Source organism: Clinocottus analis, unplaced genomic scaffold, assembly GCF_023055335.1.
Source record: "Clinocottus analis isolate CAN_PGR_092001 unplaced genomic scaffold, fCliAna1.0.p SCAF_25, whole genome shotgun sequence".
NCBI lineage: Eukaryota > Metazoa > Chordata > Actinopteri > Perciformes > Cottidae > Clinocottus > Clinocottus analis.
Genome location: NW_027175987.1, coordinates 7,192,501 through 7,205,000, shown reverse-complemented (window position 1 = coordinate 7,205,000; position 12,500 = coordinate 7,192,501). Strand labels below are relative to the sequence as shown.

Genomic DNA, 12,500 nt, shown 5'->3' with positions numbered 1-12,500 from the left:
CTAAGACAGTCATGCCAAGTAATACTCAGCCTGAGTTTCTAGAATATTCTGCAAGCTAATGCTGTAGAAAACTGCAGCCAAACTGGTGTGTGTGTGTGTGTGTGTGTGTGTGTGCGTGTGCGTGGGTGTGTGCGCCACTGTGGTGGGGAAGAGGTAGTAGTCTGATCGTTCTCTGAAAAGCTCTACACTTTGATAATACTCCACTGCTAATAAATAGTTTAATCCTGAATATGGATCCGCACAATGTACAAATGACTCGCTTGGCAGTTGGTACATTATAGTAGGACGAGGAAGATGGTAAACTGTAATTTACAAAGCTAAAGCTGCTATAAAAACGTAGTGAAATGGATGTCTAAAGTCAAGTACAAGTACTTCAAATTTGTACTTGAGTTGCATTACACCACTTCAATGAGTTACATCTACTTTGACACAGAGTTTATAAATAACAAAAGTATTGATGATTTTTTTTTTATCTGCGTGACAATAGGACATGATAACTTGGTTAACCAGCTGGTTCTCCTCCAACTTGTTGTGTTTACTTTTCAGGGTCTCTCGCCCTCAGTGACCACAGTCTGAGCCTCCACCGCTATGACAGACAACAAGCGTCTCGCCTTCTCCATCCTCCAGTTCCTCCATGACCAGCTCCAGTCAGGGAATCTAACCTCAGGCGCACAGGAGAGCCTGGAAGGTGAGTCCTCTGCGAGCAACTGGAAGAGGCAGAAAACATAGCTAAAATCGTCATACTGTGGAAAGATCGATTCAGGATTGTGGTCTAACTAAAACCAATGCAAGCAGAAGAACTAAAGATATGAACATTCTGCAAGAATATTTCATACGTTGATCTTTAATCTAATCCCTCTTTACTTTCTTTCCCTTGAGGTTAATCCTCACAAACGTTCCCCAAACCCTTTTCACTCATGTTTGTGAGAGTTTGTCATTAGAAAAATTGATTCAGAGTGGGAGGAGTGTTGAGAGCTGTTGGAACTACAAGAACAAAGAAAGGCATACTCTCAGCTGGTCATTCTTTTTACATTAAATTATCCCAACTATACTTTGTTTCATTGCTCAATGATGTAAACCAATCATCTTAATATCTTTTTATTAGGACCTTATAAGTATTTGGATCAAGCTTGTGGGAAAATACGTTTTGTATCTACCACTGTAATTACAATGTGTCAAAGATATATTCAATCTACATTTAGGTAAATATACGAATATCTTCAGCAGCTGATCAATGTTAAAGGACTTTGATCAGGACACCCGTAGTTGTGATAATTGATGTGATATACATTGCTTCCTATTTGCCACAAGATTCAACTAAGTGTTGTTTTGCTGCTTAAAAACTTGTATGTATGCTGTAAACTGGAGACAGACTAATGGAGATGTAACTATCGAGTGTTATGGTATTTGTACTCGATGAAAAATTCTGACTCTTCTCTTTGTTTGACATATTATCGTGTGTGTTTACAAAGTGTGTGTTTTGTCCTGCAGTTGCTGTTCAGTGTTTGGAAACGGCGTTTGAAATCTCGACCGACGACCAGACCCTCGCCATCCCTATGACGTTACCGGAGATCTTCGCCTCAGCCACAGACAAAGTAAATGAGCCGGTGACTTGGACATGGGAACTCTAACGCTATGTATATAACTTGGAACAGCTGGAGGTCTATCTGAATGTGTTTTTGTGGACACCGTAAAGTATTTTAAACTGGGGATATCTGACTTATTTTGTGTGTTTTTGTTTGTTTGTTTCAGCTTCCAACCGAGTCACAGGTCAACAACAACTCGGCTCCTCCACAATTTCTGAATTCCCTCACCGAGGATCAGAGAGACGAGGCAGAGATGCTCAAAACAGACGGTGAGGAGGAAACTCTTCCTCGTGTCTTTAGAGTGGCTGCTACTGCTTTTGGTTTCTGTCCCGTATTTCATTTTTCAGTCATGAGGTGATGTGTTTTGATCCGCAGGTAACGACCAAATGAAAGTGGAGAACTTTGCAGCCGCTGTAGAGTTTTATTCAAAGGCCATTGCCATCAACTCTCAGAACGCTGTCTATTACTGCAACAGGTCAGTGTACCGTTAGGACTTCCTCGTCGAATGCTTCAGTTCAAGGGCTTTAAAAGTCTAGACCAATTCCCTGCACCCTGTCTTCACTGGGACAACAGTTTGAGTCCCCTTTCTGCTTTTTTGCTAGTTATAGATTTCTTTAAAACCAAAAAACGTACAAACAGTAGACACAGCTCATCTCTTTGACTCAAGTTCACATGCCGTTTGGCGTTATAAATGTACAATTATTAGTTTTCAAAATAGCCTGTGTCAAATTGATTGTGGTCATGAATCAAGAGGAAGAAGAGAAAATGGAATGAAGTTTGCCACATTGAAGTGTCTAAAATGTGCTTTCACACTTAAATTACGTTTTTAGATCTACATGACATTTTTTTGACTTTGTAGAGAACTGTAGCCAAACTGGTGTGTGTGTGTGTGTGTGTGTGTGTGTGTGTGTGTGTGTGTGTGTTTGTGGGTGTGTGGGTGTGTGGGTGTGTGTGGGGTGGGCTGCAGGGCCGCAGCGTACAGTAAACTAGGGAACTATGCCGGAGCGGTGCAGGACTGTGAACAGGCCATCAGCATAGACCCAAACTACAGCAAAGCATACGGGAGGATGGGGTAAGCCTTCTGTATAAACTATCTTCTCCTGAAATGCAACATTTTTTTATTTTTACTTACTTACTTTCACAGTTGGCTCTAAATCTCCTACTGTCCTCTAGCAGCCTTAAAAGTGTACAACATAAAAGATATTTGCTGATTCTCCGAATTAAGCCGGGTATATACTCGCACAAGGCACTGACAAGTATTTGATGTACTATAAGGTATTGGATGCACCTTGCGCTGGGGACACTATGGCGAGCATAAACTCGGCTTTGGAAATATATAAATGAGTCAGAAGACAACACTATTCAACATACAGCATCAGCAGGAAAGGATTAATTGATTCTTATTTTTAAGACTTGAGTGTCCTGAGGTGTCCTCTGTCGTGTCGCTGTGTTTCAGTTTGGCTCTGGCCAGCCTCAACAAACACACAGAAGCTGCAACTTACTATAAGAAAGCTCTGGAGCTCGACCCAGACAACGACACATACAAAACCAACCTTAAGATTGCAGAAGAGAAGATGGAAACATCCAGTCCAGTAAGAAGATAAGAGAAAGACGTCTTTAAATCGGCGATGCTGTGATGAGTCTGTCCTTATCTCTCTCTTTCGCTCTCTCCCCTTCAGACAGCAGGGATGGGTGGAGTAGATCTGGCCGGTCTGCTCAGTAACCCTGGCTTCATGAACATGGTGAGAGCTTACACTCTTTCTCTTCTTCTTCTGTCACCATCATTGAAAATACACCTCAGCACAGATAAGAGAGCTCAATGCATATAGCTGTCCATAAGATGAGATGAGAGAAGTCTCGAATTGATCCCAAGACTGGATATTTGTTTTTTGCAGCAGCCCAAAGACATAAAAAAGTCAAGATACTTAGAAGTCAAATTAATAATAATAATTAAAGCTACGAGCAGCGTTGAACGGGTGCTCGCTCCTTTGCGCCAGTCAGACGTTCTTTTTCCCTCGTGGAACACGTGACGCAGGAAATTGCGCTTGGCAATTTGTTTTCTTGGCGATAGTTAGGGCCATGAGGAGTAATTGACAGTTAGTTTTGTTTAGCTTTATGGTTGTGATGTCTCCTAGCAGGCACAGTGAAGCGGAAAAAGGGACGAGGCAGCCCAGGAAGACAGATAGTGACTCAGTTATTTTTTTCCCAAAAGTGTTGAAATGGTGTGCAATGCTCGGTGGTGTAAATGTAGCTATCCGGACTATTTTGAGTGCAATGTGGACACAGGTCTGACGTGAATCCCATTTTAAACATTCTTTGAAGGACAAACATTCTTAACGTTTTCCAATGCTGTAAAAATGTGTAGAAAAATTTAAACATTTCTGTCAACGAAGATTTGGATGATAGCCTGCGACACACGTTTCTTACAGCTTGGCGTGGTGCCAGGCAGTTGGCTGTTGGAAACAAACCTGCGGATGTGTGATGGACCATGGAAGGGAAAAGGAGAAATTTAGCTGAGGAGAACAGAGCACTTTCGGCCGTTATCGACCTCATATCGGCGGCTAAGCGGTCTTCAGACTGCCCCCGTTACCTGCCTCACACCGCCCCTTTTATTTTCCTCCACAGAGTTTAGAAACTCAAATATGCTTAAATTTAGCGGGAAAGCAAAAAAAAATAATGACACAAACACATGATTATAAACGTATTTGTAATAAACAATTAAACTGAAATGTCTATAAGCAACGTTTTTGTTATGCGTATTACAATACGTTAAAGACAGATTTAATCAGGGAGAAAATACGTTTCTAATCAACGTATTTGAAGATGCATATTCTGGGGGAATGTAATTTGTAGGAGACAGGGTCGCTCCAGGGTGCGCTGCAGGGAAAATAAACATCTAATCATGAATGCTCATTATGTATTTGTAGCCTACTTAGTTATTTTGATAGTAGGCTAATATGGACACCATATTCTCATAGAATGTGTTGCCTTCATTATAAGGCTTTTAATTTTTTGCGGCTTCAAACAGATTATTATTTTTTTCTATCCAATATGGCTCTTAACATTTTGGGTTGCTAACCCCTGATCTAGGTGCTTGCTTGCGCTTCTGTAGCGTCACCGGATGATTTGCTGTTTTGTGCATGTATTGTTCTGTAGTTTCTGTTCTCAGCTTCCGCGAGTGCTTTATTCACCATACCAGTAAACCTGCTTTAATATTCTGTACGGTATCAATTTTCCACACACAGGCACATCATTCATTGTTGCTCTGCACAATTAAGGCTATTTAGCATTTCACAGTTAAACACAGGTTGCACAGTGAAATTACTTACCTGTCAGGATTCTTAAGTTTAGTCATGGTGCAAAACTACACAGCCAAATTGCATGCTGGGAAATGCAAATTTGCCGGATGGCGAACAGCTCTTTGTATGTCCCAGGATGCATTTTGGCACCAGCAAACAGGGAACAATCATGGAGGAGAAATCCAAACTGAAAGTTGAAAGTCTCTGAATACTACTGTTGTTGAGTCACAGAATGTAATTTTAGGATGTTTTCTGGCGAGAAGTTAGTGGTTTTAAGTTAGTTGTTCAAATCTGTGGTCGGTTTGCCAAGAATCAGCCGACTTAAAGAGTTACCGATGGTTTGAAGTCCGCTCACGGGAGCGATGAGCCGGGCAGCGAGCACGTCACCGCTCCCTGCAGCAGGATGAGAGAGATGATCTCGGCAGAATTTTTTAAATGATTCGCTGGCTCCGATTTCTCCGTAGAGGTTATGAGGATCTAACGATCTTTATTAGTTTATTATTTATTCATAGTAAAGTTACATCAGTTTGACGGATGGAAAGATTAAGATTTATAATTTAAGTTTTTAATTTAACTTTTGAGCCACAGGCCGTTTACTCAATACCAATACATTAATATGTACTCTCCCAAATGTTTGTGTGCAAGCTATAACCAGCATGCAATTCGACTTTGTAATTGTAAAAGAAATACTGTGATATACTGTGAAACCGTCATAATCTTCCAAAATACTGTGATATGAGTTTTGGTCCATACTGCACAGCCCTACAATGTAGTGTCTTACATCAACACTCAGTAGTGTGAGGTCAGAGAAGCTTGTGACTACTGCTTCTCTGAGTGTCTTACTTTGTTAATCCTGCTGCACATCCTGTTTGAACTCTGCCCAGTGAGCCATTACGAAGTTTCCTAGAAAATCTAAACATCTGTCTCCCTGCAGGCGTCCTCTCTGATGACCAATCCTCAGGTTCAGCAGCTGTAAGTTGATTTTAGGTTTCTCTGTCAATTTCTTCCTCTCTGGTGTTTTCTAGAGAGTAACTTCCTGTTTCCTCTCTCTTTCTTAGGATGTCGGGGATGATGTCAGGAGCATACGGTGGGATGCCCGGAGGAGGAGGAGGAGGAGGCGGCGGCGGCGGCGGAGGATTGGGCGGACTAGGCGGACTAGGCGGACTAGGTGGAGGACTAGGTGGAGGACTAGGTGGAGGACTAGGTGGAGGACTAGGTGGAGGACTAGGTGGAGGACTAGGAGCAGGGCAAGGAGCAGGGCAAGGAGCAGGGCAAGGCGGTGGACAAGGCGGTGGACAAGGCGGTGGACTAGGCGGTGGACAAGGCGGAGGACTCGGAGCAGGGCAGGGAGGAGGACTAGGAGAAAGTGTGGCGCCCCCTGGAGCTGCTGCTGGAGCCGCCGCTGGACCCGGAGACTTATCGGGGCTGATCCAGGCGTACGTACCTCAGAAGAGGGATCATACCGACATTCATTTGAGTCAGGGCCCGTGGGCTGCAGGGTGAATAAAGTGTCGGGTGGTTGACGATGTCCTGTTTGCTGTTTAATTTTTGCAGAGGTCAGCAGTTTGCTCAGCAGATGCAGCAGCAGAACCCCGAACTCATCGAACAGCTGAGGAGTCAAATCCGCAACCGAACGCCGAGCGCTGGAAATGAGGATCAGCCGTGACACTCATACCGTAATATTTCAACTTTATTTCAAAAAACTAATTATGTTGAACTATTCATGAAAATCAACACTGATGGCATCAGTCAGCTGGTCAGGACGTTTTCTTAGTACAGACCCAGATGCTTTACTTAAAATCTCCACCAGAAAATACATGAGAAATTAATTGTTGTGCCCTATATGTCTCGAAGAAAAACTATCATGTTGAAGCAGTATCGGTTATAAATATAGGTTATAAATGTTAACCTTTCTTTTAATGAACATGAAGATAATTTAGTTGCATGAATAAAGAGTGGTATGCGTTACTTATTGTCTAATATAATTAAGTCGTATTAACCAGCGTCAGACCAGCACTTTAAATCTGTATTGTCCCGAAATTACTCATTTTTCTTTCACTGCTGAGGTTTTTTTTTTACCTTTTACTGATGGAACTGATGATGCTCTGTTTCAGCTTCTATTGCTGTACAATGCAGCATGACATACATTTTCTTCCCGTGAAAGCCCTCGAGTGAACTAAATGAAACTAATGAGGAAGTTATTTATTCAAGCGCACTTCATCCAGGTGGTTCGAGTTCTTTTGTCTGCAAGATTTGTGAAAAGAACACTTCCTGTTTGCTCCTGTTTTTAACTTTTATTGTGGTAGTGATTAACGTGTCACTTCCTTTCTGTTTCAGGCTGGACAGGTTTGCTTGTGGATGAGAAGAGCTGATATGGATAATTTAGAACGGACTAAAAGGAGGATGCTTTTTTTTGTTTGTTTATTCTTTTTGTTTGCCCCTCATCACTGAATAATTCCTGCACGAAAGAAGGAGAAGCTCCAACCGCTTCAGTCAGGAGCCACCACACCAAAAAACACCCACTTCCCGCGGCTCTGTGTTTTTTATGAAGAAGATTTTGACATTTAACACTTTAGTGTCAAACACGGATTCATTATAATCAACAGATAATGCCCTAATAGGATCTTAGATATTAAAACACAGTTTAATAACAGAAGCTTGACATTTCTTCTTAAAACTGCTGTGTGTGGGTGTGGGTGGGTGGGGGTGCAGGTTGGTTGAGTTAAGAGGAGGCAGCAGGGAAGCAGAGAGTTGTTTAAAATACACTCTTGATAATTAAAAAGAGAATCTTAACATTTTACACTCTTGACGTCTGGTGATTCACTTTGGACCCGTTCTGTTTTCCCGTTCAGCAGCTTTGCAGAAAACCCACTTCACCGACTCGAGACATGTAAACCCACTCTGAAATGTTTAAGCTTGGCACAAAGTAATCTCGCTGATTTTACAAAGAAGCCCAACAGAGCCCCGGACTGCCATACAAAGTGATCCCCAACCTGTTTTATTTTGTAATTTGTAAAAAAAGAATTAAACAGGGCATTGGGTAACATAATAGAAAAATCAGATTATTGTTCCAGACTGTTTTAAAGATGATTCATATAAATCGGCAGGGGATGCAAGATATGTACAAAGTAACAAGAAGTTCAAAATATATATAATAATAATAATAATAATAATAATAATAATAATAATATTTTGTGTCGTCACAAGAAGACATGAGGTTCCTATGATTTTCAAAGTGCTAAAGATCAGTTTACCCATCAGTCTCTTTGGGCACCCGGTTTATTTTTGAAAGGCGCAAATCCTGTTTGTGACGAGTGAAATTATCTTGTGAATGTATGTAAACTTATTGATGATTTACATAAATACAATTTATTGGTACTTTTCATTGAAGGTGAAACGCAGATGCAGATCATTCATCATGTAAGATGTGATGATGGCAACACTGTCATCTGTGTCAAACTTGTGTATTTCGTTAAATTGTTTGAAGACAAAATAAACAAAACATTAAATGGTAGATAAGTTTAAATACAAGAAATTAGTAGAATAAGAATAAATTGAAATATTGAAAAAGTGTAAATTCATTTTTGACAGATGGTCATTATTACAAGCTTCAAAACATCAGAACTAATCTCTGACAAAAGAATAATGATTTCAAATTTCACTTAAGTACGAATTTGAGGCACTTTTCATGTCAGTTCTGCTTCTACATTTATAGAGTTATATTTACTCGATTGACATCACATTAATATCACCTATTCAGTTGGTTTAAGAGTATACATACTAATTTTACTTAAGGAGCATTTTCAATGCAGGACTTGTACTTGTTACAGATTATTGCTAAACGTTAGGTATTAGTACGTACTATTACTTTGGTAAATTATCTGAATGTAAATTCAGTTCCTGCATTACGCCACTCATCGCCCAGAGGACGTGTGACGTCAATGCGGAAGTACTTCCATACACCTGCTGGAGAGGAGACGGTCGATTAGGTAAACACGGTGACGCTGACTCGCGTTTTTGGAGTTTGAAATGTATATGTTACGCTGAGGTCACTGCTTCGAGGGTACGAACACACAGCGCCTTTCTTCTATCACCTATCATCTTCTATCAATGTAGCCTCGTTAGCTGCCGAGGGGCTAACGATAGCGAGCTAATGTTAGCAATTCCGTCAAGTTAGCAGCTGTTAGCGGAAAGGCTCAAGGATATCTCCAACGTAAAGTGGTCAAATGTTTTGAAAAAACGTCGGAGGTCAAATCAGACACGTTAAGTTGTTGTATTATAAAGGTGTAGCGCTATAACTGTCAGATACGTATGGAAAATAATATTGTCAAGCGTTATAATGCGCGGTAACGTTTAACTCTGAAATCCCCCACCGGAAGCGGGCTTGATATCGTGTCACTTTATGTCGTCGGTCCCCTTTAGCTACGACAACAAACTTAACGGTGAATAAAAGGTCAGAAACAGTGAAACACACAACCTGTTTATTAGTTTATCTCGGCAGGGATGTAGTTTAACGTTGGTTTACAATTTACAGATGCGTTAAAGAGGTGTGTAGCTGACGTTACCGTTGGTGGAAGAAGTAACGTTATTAAGATGTATTTACTTTACACAACACTATGAAAATACACGACTACAAAATGTTACTAAAGCAAAAGTATGTAAATATAGTGAGAATGCTGTCACAAAAAGCCACAAAGCCCAAAGTCACACTTTCACTCAATTTTGTTTTGTCCACTCAGCAGTCAACACCTTGCAGCAAATCTCCAGCCATTGTTAAGCCAAGACATGTTTGAAAAAAATGACATTGCAATTTATTTACTTTCAACTCACTTATCGATAATTCGTTAATCAACTAATTGTTTTCAAGCTTGTCCATGGACATTTGTATGTTTTGTGTGCGGAAATCTTAATTTTCAACTAGTAAGTAAAGCTGTCGGATAATTGCAGTGCAATATCTTCCTCTGTCATACACCGGAGTAGAATTATAAAGTGACATGACAAAATAAAGTAAAGTAGAAATACTTCACCCTTGACCTTAAGTACACTATTTGAGTAAATTTACAGCAGTTCTATACTATTTCAATTCTGTATTAATTTGTTTTGACAATGTTGTTGAGGTGGACAGAATAGAGCAACTTCAATGAATGAATAAAGTTAGGAACCTCATTGTGCTTAAGCACAGCAATGTACAGGTATACACCTATCGTAGTGCTTTACATAACTACATCACAGTACATTTCTGTCGATGGAAATTTGGGTTGATTGGTTTATTCTGCATTTCCTTGTCAACTAACATCTCACACTCACAATGTCTCCATTTGTCCCATTACAACCAGCAGGGAAGTCCCAGCAGCACCAGTAAAGTCAAACAGCAGCAGCAACAGCAGCAGGGTGAAGGTGTTCGTGATGAGGCTGTAGTGTTTAAGCTGAAGGATGGAGATCCTGGTGGCCAAGCTGCTTGGCCTGCTGGGATTGTTTGGCCTCATGCTGGCAGGTGTATTGGTCCCGGTGCGCCTCCTGCTGGCTGACTACGACAAAGCACACAGATACAGGAGATCTCTGTCTCTGTGTAACTCCTTTGGAGGGGGCGTGTTCCTGGCAACATGTTTCAATGCTTTGCTGCCAGCTGTCAGAGACAAGGTAACACACATAAGTATCATTACTAAGTTAAGGGGGCTCAAGTGTTTTCGGGGAGGGTGGGTAGGGGATTGCCAGAATTCTCTCTCTCTCTCTCTCTCTCTCTCTCTCTCTCTCTCTCTCTCTCTCTCTCTCTCTCTCTCTCTCTCTCTCTCTTTCTCTCTCTCTCTCTCTTCAGGAAGAGTTTAATGTCCTGCAAAAACGGAACAGGAGAAAATCCCATCAAATATTACCTGTGCTTATGACCTTAAAAACAATTCTCAGACAAAGCTATAAATAATGACAACATTGTGAATGCTTGACATTAATGTTTCTTTTCTGCTAAGCCACAGCATCAGCAGCCTCCTACTTAATCATCCATTTGTATGGATGTATTGATTTACGTTAATTATGTGTATAGGTGTGATCTAAACACATTGAGAAAGTTGAGAGCAACAAAACTACACAACAAATTTGATAACGGTGATAAGGATGGATTCAACATAATTGTGATTATAAATGATTCAGAACCAATAAAATGCCGTCTGATCGATTAGCTGGGTGAGTTTTAAACCAAGTTGACCTTCAGTGTGTGTTGACACTCCTCAGGTGGCTGACGTGTTCCAACAGCTGAAGATCAGCAGCAACTATCCTCTGGCAGAGACGATGATGATGCTTGGCTTCTTCCTCACCGTGTTTGTGGAGCAGGCCATTCTGACTTTTAGGAAGGAGAAACCGTCTTTCATCGACCTCGAGACGTTTAACGCTGGCGGCTCTGAGGCTGGAAGTGACTCGGAGTATGACACGCCCTTCATCTCCTCTACGCGGGACTCGCAGAGAGACAGTGGCGGTCAACGCTCTCATGGACACAATCACGGACACTTCAGCCCCGCCGAGCTGGCGGGGGCGGGGCTTCTGCGGCTAGCCAGCCTGGTCCTGGCTCTGTCGGCTCACTCCGTGTTCGAGGGCCTGGCGCTTGGCCTGCAGGAGGACGGAGCAAAGTTGGGCAGCCTTTTCCTAGGCGTGGCCGTGCACGAGACGTTGGCCGCCGTGGCGCTTGGTGTGAGCGTGGCCAAAGCGTCCCTCAGCATTAAAGACGCCGCCAAGCTGGGTGTCACAGTCAGCCTAATGATTCCGGTGGGAATAGTGGTAGGGATGGGCATCGAGTCAACTCAGACACTGGCGGGCAGCGTGGTGTCAGTGGTGCTGCAGGGACTCGCCGCCGGCACTTTCCTGTTCGTCACCTTCTTTGAGATTCTGTCCCGAGAGCTGGATGACAAACAGGATCGCCTGTTAAAAGTGCTCTTCCTTATCCTCGGCTACACGGCGCTCGCTGCTCTCGTCTTCATCAAGTGGTGACACACGGGAAGTGCTCTGACACACTCAGCTATACCAAGGGAAGACTCATAACCCAATAAGGGAAGAGTCCAGCTGTAAAAGACAGTAACATCTAGATGAACACAAACCATATATTCTTCTCAACTGTATCTGTGATGGAAACAGGATAATCAACCAGTGGTTTAACTTCGCACTTTGCAGCAGTGACGCACGGCTGTACCCCAGGATGTGATGACAGTTAAACTTTTCAGCTGAGACCAAAAGGAGCATATCTTTCTATTTCCTCAAAAACCTTTTATTTATTTTATTGAGAACTATAAACATAACGCAACATTTTTTTGCTATGATTGACTACATTTATTATGATTTTCGTTTGGACTTTAACATGTTTTTTATTGTTGTTGTTTTACCTCTTGGGATTAATTTAAAGATTAGCAGAAACTTAATTCAGAATTCTAAAATAATTTCCTAACATTCAGACTGTATCTACTAAATGGACCTAAATATACTGCAATAATCAATTAAGAATGTGAGATTTTGATGAAAGCCAAGTAACTAAGAAGAACTACTGTTGGTAATAAATAAACATAAAATAAGAAGAAAGTAATCTTTACAGGCCTTTTTTGCACTTTTACATTTCCTCAATAGTTTTTTATACTTT

At 41.5% G+C, this 12,500-nt stretch overlaps 2 protein-coding genes across 4 annotated transcripts in view; both read left to right on the top strand.

Moving 5' to 3' along the window:
- LOC137794650 (small glutamine-rich tetratricopeptide repeat-containing protein alpha-like) overlaps nt 1–7,541 on the top strand; it is an 8,537-nt gene extending 996 nt beyond the window's left edge. Inside the window, exons 2-12 of the mRNA XM_068591572.1 lie at nt 547–688; nt 1,492–1,595; nt 1,753–1,855; nt 1,962–2,061; nt 2,554–2,658; nt 3,043–3,178; nt 3,266–3,328; nt 5,820–5,857; nt 5,944–6,321; nt 6,440–6,561; nt 7,223–7,541. Coding sequence (XP_068447673.1) covers nt 589–688; nt 1,492–1,595; nt 1,753–1,855; nt 1,962–2,061; nt 2,554–2,658; nt 3,043–3,178; nt 3,266–3,328; nt 5,820–5,857; nt 5,944–6,321; nt 6,440–6,551 — 1,239 coding nt within the window. The 5' untranslated portion in view covers nt 547–588 and the 3' untranslated portion in view covers nt 6,552–6,561; nt 7,223–7,541. The remainder of the gene's footprint in view (nt 1–546; nt 689–1,491; nt 1,596–1,752; nt 1,856–1,961; nt 2,062–2,553; nt 2,659–3,042; nt 3,179–3,265; nt 3,329–5,819; nt 5,858–5,943; nt 6,322–6,439; nt 6,562–7,222) is intronic.
- Nucleotides 7,542–8,821: 1,280 nt separating this feature from the next.
- LOC137794590 (zinc transporter ZIP3-like) overlaps nt 8,822–12,500 on the top strand; it is a 4,063-nt gene continuing 384 nt past the window's right edge. The window contains exons 1-3 of one of the 3 annotated variants that reach the window (XM_068591469.1): nt 8,822–8,874; nt 10,225–10,525; nt 11,111–12,500. The exon at nt 11,111–12,500 is cut by the window's right edge and continues 384 nt beyond it. In XM_068591469.1, the coding sequence (XP_068447570.1) occupies nt 10,319–10,525; nt 11,111–11,860 (957 nt within the window). In that variant the 5' untranslated portion in view covers nt 8,822–8,874; nt 10,225–10,318 and the 3' untranslated portion in view covers nt 11,861–12,500. Of the gene's footprint in view, nt 8,949–10,221; nt 10,526–11,110 lie in introns of all 3 variants that reach the window. The other 2 variants (XM_068591470.1, XM_068591471.1) reach the window with 2 other exon arrangements.